We start from the raw sequence: 17,478 nt of genomic DNA, 5'->3' as shown, positions 1-17,478 counted from the left end.
GCGCTAAACTTCATCACAGCCTTGATCCAGAATTAGATGCAAGAGCTGAATGCCAGGAGAGTAGCTGACTTCCAGGAATGGGCTGACAAGTGGCAGGTAACATTAATGCCACATACGTGCCAGGTAATAATCATCTCATAAAAGGAGAAACCCAACCATCTCCACTTGACGTTCAATGACAACACCATCACAGAGTCTCCCACCATCAACGTCTGTGGGGTGGCAACTCACCAGAAGCTGAACTGGACCAGCCTTATTGCTATTCCAACATTATCACGGAATCAATATCCTGGAATTCCCTACCTAACACCATTGTGGGAGCATCACCACCACAGGGCCTGCAACAGTTCAAGAAGGCCCACCACCATCTTTTCAGGACACTGGGGATGGGTAACAAATGCAACTGTGCCAATGTCACTGACTTCCAGAGAAGATTTTTTTTTCTTATAGCCATTCATTGCATATTTATGGAATCTCTCTAAGACAGAGAGATTTATGGAATCATGGTGACAACATCTGATACCTATCCAAATAGACTGGAGATATGCATCTGGCAGGGAACAACACAAACTTCTGTTCTAGCACTATTTTCAATGGGATGTGTGCATATAAATACAGGCCCATTTCACAACTTAATCACCGAGCAATACAAATACTCAAATTTCATCAATTATGGAGAACAGGAATTCTCCAGTTTTTTCATCAAGATCAATTTTACCCCCTAGAATCACACGAGGCACCCAGGTGAGGTAAAGCATGGGTTAGAGTCAAGTTCGAGAGTGAAGTTCTCCCAGTAATATGCTACAAGCCCAACCTCAGTAGTACTGTTGCACCAATGTAAATTTTAGAAAGGTAACTGGAGATAAATATCTGCACTAGCACATACATACTGAGCTGTGTTCCAGGTATTCAGTTTAATAATACTCATTTACCAGTTCTTTCAGGATCTTTATCCTCCTTTCATTTCAGAAGCCAAATGATGCTGCAAAAAAACCCTCAAAAATTGCAAACAAAGCAGCTCACTGTTTTGAAAAGGGATCCTTCACAGCAACACCAATGTAATGAAGAAGATGTGCTCAAAGGGGTCAAGAAACCAACATGTTTTGGGCTGACAGTTGAAATGGAGGAGATAGAAGAGTACATGGTGGAACTCTGCAAAAACAACTTGTAAAGATACTAAAGAAGTAGCTGGGAACATCTGAAGGGATCATACAATGGTTACAGCACAGAAGGAGGCCATTCAGTCTGACGAGCCCATGCCGGCTCTCTGCAGGAGCACTTCAGCTAGTCCCACTCCCCCGGAATGTACTTGCTCGTCAAGACATTGACTCCTGGAGTTAGCAACTTCAAACCATACAACATATAAATGAAGAGACCTTTTGAAGGGAGCACATATGGGGTACAGGAAACTCTCTGGTATCCGGCACCGACGGGACCGGGATGGTGCCGGTTGATTAAAAATTCCGGGTGACGGAGAGGATTACCTACCGAGGCTAGTTTTAACAAACAAAGAGTCAGACTCCTGTTATTGAGGTGTTCGGACTTCTGACAGTGCCAAGAAGCCGAGTAGAGGCAGTTTGGAGAACTACCCCCACTGACTAACTCGGCCACTGTGAGAGACTCAGACTCGGCAACATTTCCGGTAATTGAGGTGTTTTCGGAGTATGAATTTTGCCGGTTAATAAAGAATTCCGGATATTTAGGTGCCGTTTAAACGAGTTTCCATGGAGACTCTCAGGTGATTCGTGCATGCCGATATTTTCATCTTCCAAGTCTAATCAAATCCTTGCTGTAGGAGCTTACCTAGCTGACCGTACAGACTCAACCAAATGCAGATAGCTACTATTTCAAATATTACTTCTGCAAAGAGCAAAAGTCCTTTCTGAACCTGTGAGCCTATGATTAACGGAAATAATGGGCTGAGTGTGCATCAAGAATGCAGCACAGTTCAGGGGCTAAATATATTAGCAGCACTAGCCAGCTATTATTGTATAAAGAAATGTGAATTTGCTGTTTCACTTTGGATCTTCTACTCACAGTGGGAAACCATAACAGGGAGGGGGCAAGACAAATGGGCACGTTCCACGTCTCATGTACATTACAATAATTTCCAGTTACGTTTCAAGTTAAAAATGGGGGAAAAAGTAGTTCACACTCAGACTTGCTTACAGAGTGGATGACTACATCAACACTGACCAAAACAAACCAACTATAAATCTAAAATGTCTCTTAATATGAAGAGCCTATGTAATGGATGCAACTGGGTTTAAGCATGTTGGAGCATCTATGTGCTGTGCCAGAGTGCAAGTACACATCAGTAATTCATCACACAGAAACCTGAACTGTTGTGTTAAAGCAAATCAGAGGCCTGGTACTACCTTGGGGTGGGAGGGGAATTTTTTTGAAATTGATAGGCAAATTATTGCAGTCTGCTTTCAACACCTCTTGGCACCTGCTCAAGAACTGCACGGGCAAAGGCCTCGAAGCCATCGGAGTTTATGTGCTGTCTGCAAAACATAGGGCATACAACACAGAAACAGGCCATTTGGCCCAACCAGTCGATGCCGGTGTTTATGCTCCACTCGAGCCTCCTCCCTTCTTTCCTCATCTAAATCTATCAGTGTAACCCTCTATTCCCTTCTCCCCTTAAATGCATCGATACTATTCACTTCAACCAATCCCTGTGGTAGCGAGATCCACATTCTCATCACTCTTTGGGTAAAGAAGTTTCTTCTGAATTCCCTATTGGATTTCTTGGTGACTATCTTATATTGATGGCCTCTAGTTATGCTCTTCCCCACAAGTGGAAACATTCTCTCTGTATACCCTTGCATTTCTGGTAGCATCCTTGTAAATCTTCTCTGCACCCTCTCCAGTGACTCTATATCCTATTTATAATATGGTGACCAGAACTGTACACAGTACTCGAACTGTGGTCTAACCAAGGTTCATAAGAAATAGGAGCAGGAGTAGGAGTAGGCCATTTGGCTGATCTTCTACCTCATCTCCACTTTCCTGCACTATCCCCATATCCTCCGATTCCCTTAATATTCAAAAATCTATCGATCTCCTTCTTGAATATACTCAACGACTGAGCCTCCACAGGATACAGGTTCGATAAAGGTTTAGCATAACTCCTACTTCTCAATTCTATCCCTCTAGAAATAAACCCTAGTGCTTGGTTTGCTTTTTTTATGGGCTTGTTAACCGGTGTCGCAACTTTTAGCGATTTGTGTATTTGTACTTTGTTCCTCTACCCCACCTAGACTCGCACCCTCCAACTGATAAGTGACCTCCCTATTCTTCTTACCAAAATGTAATACCTCACAGTTATCGGTGTTGAACTTCATTTGCCAATTATTTGCCCATTCTGCAAGTTTATTAATGTCCTCCTGTAATTTGTTGCAGTCCTCCTCAGTATTGACTATCCCCCCCCCCCCCCCAAAACCAATTTGGTGTGATCCGCAAATTTAGAAATTGTGTTTTTGATTCCAAAATCTAAATCGTTAATATAAATTGTGAACAGCAAGTGGTCCCAAGCACTGATCCTTGTGGAACACCACGACCCACCTTCTGCCACTGTGAATAGCTACCCTTTACTCCCACTCTCTGCTTTCTGTCTTGAAGCCAGCCAGCAATCCATTCTGCTACTTGTCCCGATTCTGCATTCTCTGACCTTATTCATTTGTCTATTATGTGGTACCTTATCAAAAACCTTTTGAAAATCTAGATAAATTACATCTACTGCATTACCATTGTCTACTCCAATTCCAATTCCAATTCCAATTAAAATGCTTTATTGGCATGAAAGTTTACAGAGAACCATATTGCCAAAGCTTACATAGCAAAAAGGTACAGTTTTCCAACATTCTGTAGGTGTCAATCGATTTGACATTTGTTGGGTACATACAATATTACTTTTAAACAATATTAATTTTAAACAGTCTTTGTACTTCATTTGGTACGTTCAATATTAATTTTAAACAGTCCTCAGGTTGTGACATGTTGTTACATATTTGGCCCCAAGGTATGGTCTGTCTCCTTCTCCTAGGACTAATCTCAATTTTGACAGATCATCCAATTCCTTGAAATCTGGGGTTGTTTGGCTTAGCTTGTTGAATAATATGTTTCTTGATGTGTTGAATTTTTCGCATTTTAGGAGGAAATGCATTTCTGTTTCAACCTCGCCAGCCAGACATTGATCGCATATTCTATTCTCTCTAGGCTGCCAGGATTTCTTGTATCTGCCTTTTTCAATTTCCAGTTGGTGGTCGCTTAGTCTGTACCTGGTGAGGGTCTGTCTCTGTTTTGTGTCTCTGATGGTCGTGAGGTAGTCTGCCAGTTTATATTCTCTTTTTAGGGCCCGGTAACATTCTAATCTGCTTTGGCTTTCGGTTATTTTGTTCCAATGTTCCAGGTAGGTTTCTTTGCATTTTTTAATGATTTGGTTCACTCGGATTGGTGTTTGGGCGGCTGTGTTGGTCTGGGGCTGGTCAGGGTCCGGCTGAGTACTTAGTTTCCGTAGCAGCTGACTCAGGGGACTCTTTTCTGGGTTTAGCTCTTGGGTCTGAAAGGCTTTGAAATGAAGGGTGTCTGGGGAGCTCTGTTAGCTCTGTTAGCTCTTCAAAAAATTCACTAAGGTGAAAACAGTTCTAAACAAAACCAGGAGCCAAAGGTGGTCTGCACAAGCCAACCACTAAAGAGCTTGGCTCAGCTGGCTGCAATATCACCTTTGGATCAGAAGGTTGTGGGTTTATGCTCAACACTATGATATGAGCTCAATCCAGATTGACACTTCAGTATAGTAGTGAAGGAGTGGTGCGTTGGCAGAGGTGTCATCCTTTGAACATGACATAAAACAGCAGTCTGCTTAATTTGCTGTTTCAAGACATTCTTAAAGATCCCATGGCACAATGTGATCATAGGAACAAGAGTAGGCCATTCAGCCCGAGTTCCACCATTCAAATAGATCATGGCTGCTCTGTATCTCAACTTAGTTTACCCACCTTTGATCCATATCCCGTAATACCCTTACCCGACAAAAATCTATATCAAGTTTTGGAAATTTCAATTCACCCAGCAACTACAGTCTTTTGGGGAGAAAATTCCACATTTTCACCACCCTGTGTGCGGAAAGTGTTTCCTAATTTCACTCTTAAATGGCCTAGTTCTCATTTTAAGATTGTGCCCCCTTGTTCTAGATTTCCCCAGCAGAAGAAAAAAAACTTCTTTGTATGTTTAAAAAAAAAAAAGAACTTGCATTTATATAGCACCTTTCACAACCTAAGGATATCCCAAGTTGCTTTTCAACCAATTAAATCATTTTCAAATCCAATTTTCTAATGCAGGAAACGTGGCAGTCAATCTGCACACAGTAAGGTCCCACAAACAGCAATGTGATAATGACCAGATAATCTGTTTTTTTTAAAACTGATGTCAGTTAAGGGGTAATATTACCCAAGACAATACTATTGAATCCTTTTATCATTTTAAACACCTCGATTAGATCACCCCGCAACCTTCTAAACTCAAGGGAATACAAGCCCAGTTTACGCAACCTGTAGTCATGATTTAACCCTTTAAGCCCTGGTGTCATTTTGGTAAATCAGCACTGTACCCCCTCCATATCAATACATCTTTGCTGAAGTATGGTGCCCACAACTGAACAGATGGGGTCTGGCCATGGTTCTGTATAACTGAAGCAGAACTTCCTCTCCTTGGTATCGCAACCCACTTGGGACAAAGGCCAACATTTCATGAGACTTTTGGGATTATTTTTGTACCCGAGCACTAGTTTTTAATGACTTATGTACCCGCACACTCAAATCCCTTCACTGCTCCACAGTTTTCTAGTCTCTCACCATTAAGAAAATAGTCTAACTTGTCTTTCTTGGATCCAAAGTGGATGACCTCACACTCCTCTACATTGAACTCCATCTGCCATAGTTTTGCCCACTTACATAAATATTTAAACAGGAAGTTCTCCTGATATTCTTGCCGACATGCCTTCTTCAACTAATACCAACTAAAGAAAATCCCAGATAGCTGGTTGTTAACCTGATGGCGATTTGTAGAAAGTTGCTGAACAGTATGGCACTGCACTTCAAACAGTAATTGTGTGAAGAACTGAAGCATTTTGACCACAAGTTTCTATAGAAATCCAAGTACAGGAAACTTTGTGCTGTCCAGAGGTCAGGAATCCAGCATTCTCGAGCTACCGGCAAAACCGCGCTCCGAAAACCGCACCTCAGTAACCGGCAATGTTGCCGGTTACGAGTCCGAGCCTCCAACGGTTGCCGAGTTAGTCAGTGGGGGTAGTTCTCCAAACTGCCACTACTCGGCCTCTTGGTGCTATCGGAAGTCGGAACACCTCAGAAACCCTGCATGTGGAGTCTCACTCTCCTATGCTGCCGGATAGCCTCTTCTGATCAGTCATTTTTCAGGGTTCCAGTACTGTGTTTCTCCAACGTTGTTACAACTCATTGGGTTGAATTATGGAAATCCCAAAAGATCATCCAACCAAAAGGAAGAGAATGGTGTTAACTTTAAAGCAGAAAATCGATATATGTAAACGACTAGAATTGGGAGCGAAGCATGCGCACATTATGAATGAATTCAAAATCGGTTCGTCAACAATGTACGACATCAAAGCGCAGAAGGATAAGCTGCTCAAGTTTTATGCAAGCTCAGAGACACCTAACAGTGTAGAGAAACGGCACACGCTTCATAAGCCTAAGCTTGAAGAGCTGGATACCGTGCTTTACGAGTGGTTTTGTCTGAAGCGTTCAGAGGGTGTTCCAATTTCCGGACCCATGCTAAATCGAGAAAGGGAAGGATTTCTATGCAAAGATGGAGCTCACTGAGAAGTGTGCTTTCTCTGATAGATGGCTATCATGCTTCAAGGCACGGCACGGGATACGACGACTCAATGTTTCCGGGGAGAAGAAATCAGCTGATCACGACGCCGCAGAAGAATACTGCGAATATTTCAATCAGATTGTGAAGCAACATAATTTGTCGCCAGCACAGATATACAATGCCGATGAAACTGGCTTATTTTGGAGGTGTTTGCCAGAATCAACACTTGCTGGGGCTAGTGAGGCTAATGCTGCAGGTTACAAGAAAAATAAGGATCGTGTAACCGTGCTAACATGTGCAAACGCTGCTGGATCACACCAGGTTAAACTTCTCGTCATTGGGAAGTATAAAAATCCCCGTGCATTGAAGAATGTGAAGCACTTACCTGCTGAGTACAAAGCTCAAGCAAATGCTTGGATGGATAAGGAAATCTTTTCAAATTGGTTCCATCATACTTTTGTTCCATCTGTGAGGGGACATTTCCGTAGAATAGGGAAACCTGAAGATAGCAAATGCATTTTATTGCTTGATAATTGTAGAGCCCATCCGCATAAATCAAAGTTGGTTTCGGGAAATATTTTCACCATTTATTTGCCACCAAATGTAACTTCTCTCATACAACCCATGGACCAGGGCATTATCCAAAATCTGAAGTGTCATTACAAGAAAGACTTCCTACAGGTATACAAGCATTTCAGAAGGCATACAATCTTAAAGATGCCATCTTTAATGTTGCATGTTCCTGGAAATTGGTGAAAGGTCACACTTTGAGACAAGCCTGGTGCAAATTGTTGCCTTCTGTAATTTTTGCTGAAGGTTCTTCTTCAGAGGAGGAATTTCATGGGTTCAATCTTAGTCCGTGGAAGACTGCAGTAATGGAAATGGCTGACATGGTGAATGATGTAGGCCCAGCAAACCCTCTACGTCACCTCAGTGAATGTGATATTCAGCAGTGGGTTGATGCAGATAGAGAAGTTGCTGTTGTGCATTCGCTAAGCGATGATGAAGTAATGGATAATGTTTTGAATCCAAAGAAAAAAAAGGAAGTGTGATGGAAACTGACGAGGATGAGATTTATGAAGTGAGAAAGGTTTCTTGGGCTAAAGCTGCAGAATATTTTGAAGGATTACTTATATTTGCTGAAAGCCATTCTTGCTATTCTGCCCAAGAAGTTATGCAGCTCCATGTTCTGCATTCCAACTTTCTACAAAAAAGGCAAGCGTCCACGAAGCAAGCAGACATCCGGGACATGTTTAAGAAACCTTCCAAAAGAGTTCGAGCAGTGGAAGTGCCTGAAGAATCTGTTGAAGTGCATGATCCTGATGACCCAGCTGGCATGGATATTCCTGATGAAATAGTTGTCTTGGAATAAGTGTACAGTCAACCACCGTACAGTACTTTATACTGTACTGTACAGTCGTTTAAGTTTTGGTGCACTGCAGTCGTTTATAAGATTTGTTTTACTGTTAAGTTAATAAAGAGTTATGGATTACCATCAACTGGCAGTACTGTACTTAATCAAGTATCTTTCACCATCCATTTAACACAACATTCTGTAGGTGAGTACAGTACCCAATTACTGTATGTTGCACATTTCTTGATTTTTAAATTTTTCTTTGTTAAATATAGCCTGGGTAGACAACCCGCTCAGGCATCCGGAGCTTTTAAAAAATCGGTAGTAGCTCGGTCCCGTCGGTGCCGGATAGCACAAAGTTTCCTGTGCCTGTATTTGTTCACAAGTGGAAATAAAAGTGTGGTTTACAAAATCATGGCAACTGATAACATATCCTATAACAGAAGTACTGGAAGAGGTTTGGTTCCAAAGCATCCAATAATTCTCTGCCCTTGGTGACCCCGATTTGCTTCCCAGTGACTTTTCAACAATGACTGCCACCAAAATTGAACCAAAGTTTGAACTTATTAGACCGATATGCCACACCAGATTCGATGGCCATCTGTAGCTTCCTATATGTTTTTAACTGTCTCAAACCCTTTTCCGTTAGTGTGGGAATGAATTGAAGCCTCTACTGTTTGAAATGTATATGCACTCATTGCATCTACAATTGTAGCAATTAAAACTGACCACTAAAGAACCAGTGAGGGTGCTGCCTATGATGAAGCAAGGTGAGAAATATAGCAAAAGGCCAAGGAAGGGTACAAGATGAGCAAGTTTAGGAGAACAGTGCTTCTATCAAGCACTACAAAATTAGTTGTAAAAGATTTCCTCCTGTACGTACCTAGATTAATTTTCCACTTTTGCTGCACAACATCCACTGGCAAAAATCCAAGGAACATAGATGTCTGTTCCTGGTTTGTCCTTCACGACACATTAATACTGAGCACATTGCATGCAACAGTGCATAACTGCGTCCAACATCATAACATTAGCTCAACCACCATTGTCAGACCGAGGCAAAAACAACTGTCTCAGCATGGGAAAGTATTAGCTCGAGTGTAAAAATCATGCAAGCAAGGTCACTTAACTCAACCCAAACACCCCTCCCCTCCCAACCCCTCCAAAAATTTAGCAAAACAATAAAACAAAACAAGTGCAACTGAATACGCCATCCAGCACCATTTATTAATACAAAAAGAAAATACTGCAGATGCTGGAAATCTGAAATAAAAACAGAAAATGCTGGAAATACTCAGCAGGTCAGGCAGCATCTGTGAAGAGAGAAACAGAGTTAACGTTTCAGGTCGATGACCTTTCGTCAGAACTGGGAAAAAGCAGGAAATGGAAGAGATTTTTAAGCAAGTGTAGGGGCTGGGAAAGAGGGGAGGGATGAAAGAACAAAAGGGAAGGTCTGTGAGAGGATAGAAGGCGGAAGAGATTAAGAGACATTGAGAGATATTCAAGGCACGAGGAGATGGTAATGGGACAGGTTAAGAAACAATTTATTAATGTTTTGTTCAAGTCTTGATAGCAGAATGCAGCCACAACATTTGCACTCTGCTAGGAACTTTACTCCAAGTTGTAGGAAATTGTTGAGGGCCATAATCCCAGTATCTATCCAGCTACATCCTTTTTATATCTATCTGTCCCAGGTTCAGCAATATCTCATTTGGAAAGCTGACAAAGGCCCAGGCACACATTGATTAGCAAGTCTCCCGGACCGGAGGCCACGGATGGGAGAATGTGAATCACAAGTAGCTCCCAGGCCACATTACGAACATCATGGGTTTAAATGACACTGTTCAAGTCCACAACTGGTTAATGACAAAGTTGCTGACGCCTCTTTATAACTCACTCTCAGAATTATAAAATTAATTTAACGTACAACTTAATGATTAACCCAGATGGATACATCGACACTGCAACTTGAATATTCAACTCTCCCTGTTGGCAATGGTTGTAACTCACAAACAGGGCAGTTCTAGGCTGTGACTCTTCTCGCACAGTGTACGTTTACACATGAATGATCGACACGCTGGCAACCCTAATCCTTTGCATATTAACTCTTTAGGTATATTTTGAAGCTATCGTGTTTAATAGTTATATTATTTCTTCACCAGCTGACATCCAAACTAGTCATAAAACACCAGAATTACCAGCTCTTATACCCTTAACTTATCCAATAAGTGTACCTTTACTGGATATTACACTTCAAGAGGAAATGCAGTTCAGAAATGTAAATCTTTCAATCGCAACATGGAACAATTACAATTGCATTTGTAAAATAGGTTCCCGAGTACAGGAACAAGTGTCATTTGTACGCCTCAAAACGGCACTATGTCCAGAAAGCCAGTTAAACTTGCAGACTGACTGCTTTAAGTTAACATGTGGCAGGCTAGTAAAGCCTTTCATACCCAATTACACTTTAAATTTTTAACAAATTCTCGCACCTTCACTTATCCAAAGTACAGTATTTGAACATGAGCAGTACTCCAATAAATACACTGAAACAAAGTTACGTTGTTTATTCAGTTAAATCAGGAAACTTATTACGCAAAAGAAAATGACTGATTTACAAACTACTGCAAGAGGCTTATTTCAAGGCACTGTGGAAATGCACACAACTAAAACCTTCACTAACTAGAAAACAAATTGCTGGTTACTGTATATTACTACTAATTTGCAAGCTAGATAATGTACTGTTGCTAACAGAAAAGTAATAAAAAGTGCATTTATTACTAAATAGAACTAGCCTACTACCTTCACAGACCAGCCCGTGCACCATTACTCTCAGAATGCAGAGCACAACACCACCATTCACTGGATTTAGATTTCCAGAAACAAGCAGCTTTTTCATTCAGATACAAACAATAAAACAATGATCACAATCCTCAATACTTTCAACAAATACATTCTGCTTTCAAAACGGAGGGTATTTAAAAACAATTCACAAGGCATAATAAAATCTCGCAAAGTAGAACGTGCTCTCTTACTCACAATGCATTTACACAAAAGCATGTTAACAAGCTGCTAAGTAGGAGGTAACGGGGAGGGGAAGAGGAGAGAGAGAAATATAGATATACTGTAGACACATATAAACATGGAAGATATCAGAAAGGCACACAAGAGATAGGCCACAGGGCTGGTCAGTACCTGATTTTCCTTGGAAGATTCTGAGTCAGTGCTGGAAGGCCCGTTGAAATGGAATAGTGCACAAGCAGCAGAACAGATAGCGACACCAGGATAGCTGAATTAATGACCACCGCCCCGCCAACAAAGCCAAACACAAACAGAAGCATGCAACCAGGACTCATGGCTCTGTGCTGGCATGGTTGTGCTCAGAGACCAGAACACCGTGGGGAAGGTTACACAGGGGTTGAGGGTGTATCCTTGGACTGAAAAATGTGTCACTCATGCACGGCCACAAAAGCGGCTACACTAAACAATGCCATCAGCACAGCCGGCGAGCTACATTCTGCAGCAGCTCACACAGAATGACATCATCCTGCTAATGTTCAAAATCCACGGAGCTGATCACCTCAGCATCACTGCTGCAGCACTAGCAACCATCGCTTCGTTATCCATCCCCCCTCGGCTACCCTGCTCATTGGCTGCAAAAACCCACCACTTACATAATACATGCACATAAAAGGAACCCTCATCATTCAGCACAAATAGCCAGACTGAGCTCTTATATAGAATATCCAGTAGTACAAACTTCGAGGTTTAAAACTATCCCTTTCAATCAATTTTTGATCGAAAAGCTGTTTTACCAACAATTTTACAGCTATTACATCCATGCTCTCAGCATAATTATTTTAATTCCAACCTATTACCCAGCAACAACTTATTATACAATGCACTTGTCCGACATCAGCCAAACTATTGTTCACTGCTGTCGTTAGGCAAATGGGTCACTGATCACATGTTCCAGAAACACATCGATCTTTCTATTCTGCTGGAAGAGAGATAATGCAAGGGAAAATGCTTACCTAACTCTGCTGTGCACTCCCGGTTCCTGCGGATCTGCCCCGAGCAACTGGTGAAGTTTGGTCCGTTCTAAGTGCTCCATGTAATTGTGGATCATCTGTGATGAAGATGGAGGGGGAAAAATGTCAGGTTTATCAACATTTTCTTGTTTCAAGAATAGACATTTTATTAGAAACTTAAAGCCACTTAGTTTTACAAATAATAGATGCTGCAGTACTCTGACTTTTACACAGCTGTATGTTTTCTACTTTGAATCACTTAGATTGTATAATCCTTTATGAAGTTGTTTCTTTAAAAACTTGTGTTTTTGGGGGCGGGGCGGGCAAACTCCCATTGCATTTTCAGTGGAAAAAGTTGAGGATGCGTCACCATGGTCTCTTTTTTCTTTAAAAAACTGGTTAAAAAGAATGAAGATTTGTTTCGTTTGAACAGTGTGCTGATATCCTGCCAACGGCTTAGAGGTGTTAATGGGAGAAAGGAATGGCACCAACGCAGCTGTAACATCCCAAGTTCATTTTCTGATCAACTGGTTATTAACTCAACTCCCTCATACCATCACAATTGATACATTTTGCAGCCAATATGAGTGCCCCAACATCATCACGATTCACCAATTAAGAATGAGGAAAATGAGGAATGACATGAGGAAAAAGTTTTTTACGCAGTGAGTGGTTATGATCTGGAATGCACTGCCTGAAAGGATGGGGGAGGCAGACTCAATCGTGGTTTTCACAAGGCAATTAGCTAAGTGCCTGAAAGAAAAATAATTTGCAGGGTTACGGGGAAAAAGCGGGGGATTGGGACGAGCTGAAGTGCTCTTGCAGAGAGCCGGCACAGGCTTGATGTGCCGAATGGCCTCCTACTGTGCTGAATGAAATAATGCTTCCGTTATACACAGCAGACCACTGCTTCAAGTTCACGGTAATTCTTTGTAAGATTGGGAAAGCAAATGGAATATTGGCCTTTATTGCAAGGGGGAAGTCTTTCTACAACTGTACAGGGCGTTGGCGAGACCACACCTGGAGTACTGCGTACAGTTTTGGTCTCCTTATTTAAGGAGGGATATACTTGCATTGGAGGCAGTTCAGAGAAGGTTCACGAGGTTGATTCCGGAGATGAAGGGGTTGTCTTATGAGAAAAGGTTGAGCAGGTTGGGCCTATACTCATTGGAGTTTAGAAGAATGAGAGGTGATCTTCTTGAAACACAAGATTCTGAGGGGGCTTGACAGGGTAGATGCAGGGAAGATGTTTCCCCTCGTGGGGGAATCTAGGACTAGGGGGCATAGTTTCAGAGTAAGAGGTCACCCATTTAAAACGGTGATGAGGACGAATTTCTTCTCTCAGAGGGTGGTGAATCTTTGGAATTCTCTATCCCAGAGAGCCGTGGAGGCGGAGTCATTGAATATATTCAAGGCAGATATAGACAGATTTTTGAATGGTAAGGGAGTCACGGGTTATGGGGAGCAGGCAGGAAAGTGGAGGTGAGGCCAAGATCAGATCAGCCATGATCTTATTGAATGGCGGAGAAAGCTCGAGGGACCAAATGGACAACTTCTGCTCCTGTTTCTTATGTTCTTATTTCTCAAGTGGATCAGGATGGCAAAACCCCCTCTTCATTGAGCACAGCACCAGAAACCCAACTCTACTACCAAAATCCTCAAGGGTCAAGTCTATTCCCAAATCACCTTCCTGATCTTCATTAAACGTGGGGTAGAAATCTTCATTTACAGGGGACTCCTGTACAAACGTCACAGAGCAGATATGATGTCAGACAGGGGGAGCTCACTCAGTGCTGCCATCTTTTCTCCCCCACCCAAATATCAGCTAATTTAGAAAAATACAGTAAGTGTGTGCTCAGTCCCGACAATGCGAGTAAAGAGAATGACGCTCAGTGACATACTTACTGAGGAGAATACTCCTGACTAATGTCACCCTCTGAACCATTATGTTTGTATTGATTGGCTGAAATGAATGTTCATACGTAACGGGGCGTCACCCTCATTGATCCTGCGCTCCCCCACTATTTGGTGATCCTGGTGGAGGTAATCTGTTGCTTTCCATTTCAAAAGGACATTTTTGTAACAAATGCCAATAGCTAAGAAAACCAATTATACCCAACAAATCCTGCTGCAGCATAATGCTTAGATTTAAAGGCAAACTATTAAGAACATAACACAAGAAATAGTAGCAGGAGTCGACCATTTGGCCCCTCGAGCCTGCTCCGCCATTCAGTAAGATCATGGCTGATCTCTTACCTCAACTCCACCTTCCTGCCCAGTCCCCATATCCCTCGATTCTCTTAGTATCCAAAAATTTATCGCTCTCAGTCTTGAATCTCAATGACTGAGCATCCATAGCCCTCTGGGATAGAGAATTCCAAAGATTCACAACCCTTTGAGTGAAGACATTTTGTGTCATCTCAGTCCAAAATGGCCGACCCCTTATCCTGAGATTATGAGCCCTGGATCTGGACTCCCCAGCCAGGGGAAACATTCTCCCAGCATCTACCCTGTCAAGTCCCTTAAGAATTTTATGTTTCAATGAGCTCACCTCTCATTCTTCTAAACTCTAGGGAATATAGGCCTAGTCTACTCAATCTCTCCTCGTAGGACAATCCCCTCATCCCAGGAATCAGTCTAGCGAACCTTTGTTGCACTCCCTCTAAGGCAAGAATATCCTTAAGAGCAAGTTGTGTTTGACAAATGTAATTGGTTTTTTTTTTATATAAAAGAGTTAACAGATGGATAACAGGAATGCAGTGTTTGGGTATATGGCATTTCAAAAGGCATTCAATAAAGGTACGTCACAGTAGGCTTGCTACAAAAATTCAAGTGTCTGGTGTAAGACGAAATGTAGCAAGAGGAGACAAAACCTTTACGGTTAATTGGAGAAAGACGAGAAGTGGCGTACATCGCTTCTCAGTCGATGAAAGTGATTTGAACTTGGGCAGAGGGAGCACAATATCCACGTTTGCTGATAACACAAAAGTAGAGGGCTTGGCAAACAGCTTAAGAGGACTATAAAAGAATTCAGAAGGATAGACGGGTGGTAAATCATTTAATTATGGAGAGCAGAACTAGGGGCCATCAATACAAGATAGTCATAAGAACATAAGAAATAGGAGCAAGAGTAGGCCAATCGGCCCCTCGAGCCTGCTCCGCCATTCAATAAGATCATGGCTGATCTGATCCTAACCGCCAATCTACTATCACAGAACCATCTCCTGAATCGAACAGAATTAGACACACGAAATAGGAGCAGGATCAGGCTACACGGCCCCTGGGCCCGCTCCGCTACCCACAGGGCCATGACCGATCCGAACCTAGACTCGTCCAAATTCCTGCCCGCTCCCCGTAACCCTTAATTCCCTTTACTTCTAGGAAACTGTCTATTTCTGTTTTAAATTTATGTAATGATGTAGCTTCTACAGCTTTTTGGGGCAGCATATTCCATGGACCTAGCACCCTCTGAGTGAAGTAGTTCCTCCTCCTCTCAGTTTTGAAAGAGCAGCCCCTTATTCTAAGACTATGCCCCCTAGTTCTAGTTTCACCCATCGTCACTAATAAATCCAATAGGGAATTCAAGAGAAACTTCTTTATCCAGAGAGTGGTGAGAATGTGGAACTTGCTACCACAAGGAATAGTTGAGGCGAAGAGAGAAAGAAAGAGTGAAAGAGAGAGAAAGCGAAGCAAAGACTTGCATTTATATAGCGCCTTTCATGACCACTGGACGTCCCAAAGCACTTTACAGCCAATGAAGTACTGTTGAAGTGTAGTCACTGTTGTAATGTAGGAAACGCAGCAGCCAAGTTGCACACAGCAAGATCCCACAAATAGCAATGTGATGTTGATTGAGGGATAAATATTGGCCCCAGGACACCGGGGATAACTCCCCTGCTCTTCTTCGAAATAGTGCCATGGGATCTTTTATGTCCACCTGAGAAAGCGAACAGGGCCTGGGTTTAACATCTCATCCAAAAGACGGCACCTCCAACAGTGCAGCACTCCCTCAGTACTGCCCTGGGAGTGTCAGCCTAGATTTTTCTGCTCAAGTCTCTGGCGTGGCATTTGAACCCACAACCTTCTGACTCAGGCGAGGGTGCTACCAACTGAGCCACGGCTGACACTAGCATAGATGCATTGAAGGGGAAGCTAGATAAACATGAGGGAGAAAGCAATAGAAGGTTATACTGACAGGGTGAGATGAAGAGGGGTGGGAGGAGGCTCATGTGGAGCATGGACCAATGATGCTCCACATGAAAGGATTAATTAGCAATCTTGTTGTACGAGGCCCCTTGGGTCGGAGTGATCATAATATGATCGAATTCTTCATTAAGATGGAGAATGAAGTAGTTGACTCAGAGACTAGGATCCTGAATTTAAATAAAGGAAACTACGATGGTCTGATGCGCGAGTTGGGTAGGATTGATTGGGGAATGTCACTCAAAGGGTTGATGGTGGATAGGCAATGGCAAACATTCAAAGACTGCATGGATGAACTACAGAATTTGTTCATCCCAGTTTGGGATAAGAATAAAACAAAAAAGGTGATCCAACCGTGGCGAACAAGGGAAATTAGGGATAGCATAAGATCCAAGGAGAGGACATATAAATTGGCCAGAAAAAGCAGTAAACCTGACGATTGGGAGCAGTTTAGAATTCAAAGGAGGACAAAGGGATTAATTAAGGGGAAAATTGAATATGAGAGTAAGCTTTCAGGGAACATAAAAACTGACTGCAAAAGCTTTTATAGATATGTGAAGAGAAAAAGATTGGTGAAGTCAAGCGTAGGTCCCTTGCAGGCTGTGGTAAACCACGTTCACTATCGTATCACTGTTAGTAGTTAGCACTGTTCACCACTGTTCGTTATAACTGTATCACTGACCACTATTGTATCACGGTACGAGGTCGCCTCTTGCCACACTGCTATACCTGGGATGACCACTGCCGACTCCGCCTTGGCTCCACCCACCAGGCCAGGTATAAAGGTGAGCGACTGGCTGGTATTCCTCCTGCTTGGATCGGATCACCCACGAGAGTGGGCTGTTATTTAGTCAATAAAAACCTTTAGTCACCTTCGTAACTCTTCGCCTTTTATTGGAGGAATTGATAGGTATATCAATTTTATTGACTAAATTTAATGATGTCCGACAACGAGTCACAACCGGCGGAGGAGCCACCAGCGCAGCTCCCAGGAGCACAGCCACACCAGCCAGCTTGGCTGCGAGCCCTCAG

At 42.5% G+C, this 17,478-nt stretch overlaps 1 protein-coding gene across 6 annotated transcripts in view; it reads right to left on the bottom strand.

Annotated features, from left to right (window-relative positions):
- LOC147102990 (C-Jun-amino-terminal kinase-interacting protein 4-like) overlaps positions 1–17,478 on the bottom strand; it is a 243,550-nt gene that overhangs the window by 109,974 nt on the left and 116,098 nt on the right. For 5 of the 6 annotated variants that reach the window (XM_085964001.1, XM_085964002.1, XM_085964003.1 and 2 more), the window contains exon 4: positions 12,247–12,341. In XM_085964001.1, coding sequence (XP_085820127.1) covers positions 12,247–12,341 — 95 coding nt within the window. Of the gene's footprint in view, positions 1–11,407; positions 11,815–12,246; positions 12,342–17,478 lie in introns of those variants that run through there. The other variant, XM_085964004.1, reaches the window with a different exon arrangement.

The sequence above is a fragment of the Somniosus microcephalus genome, chromosome 21 (genome assembly GCF_052327205.1).
Source record: "Somniosus microcephalus isolate GS21.2 chromosome 21, FLI_Smic_1.0, whole genome shotgun sequence".
Lineage (NCBI taxonomy): Eukaryota > Metazoa > Chordata > Chondrichthyes > Squaliformes > Somniosidae > Somniosus > Somniosus microcephalus.
This window is presented reverse-complemented; position numbering and strand designations above follow the sequence as displayed.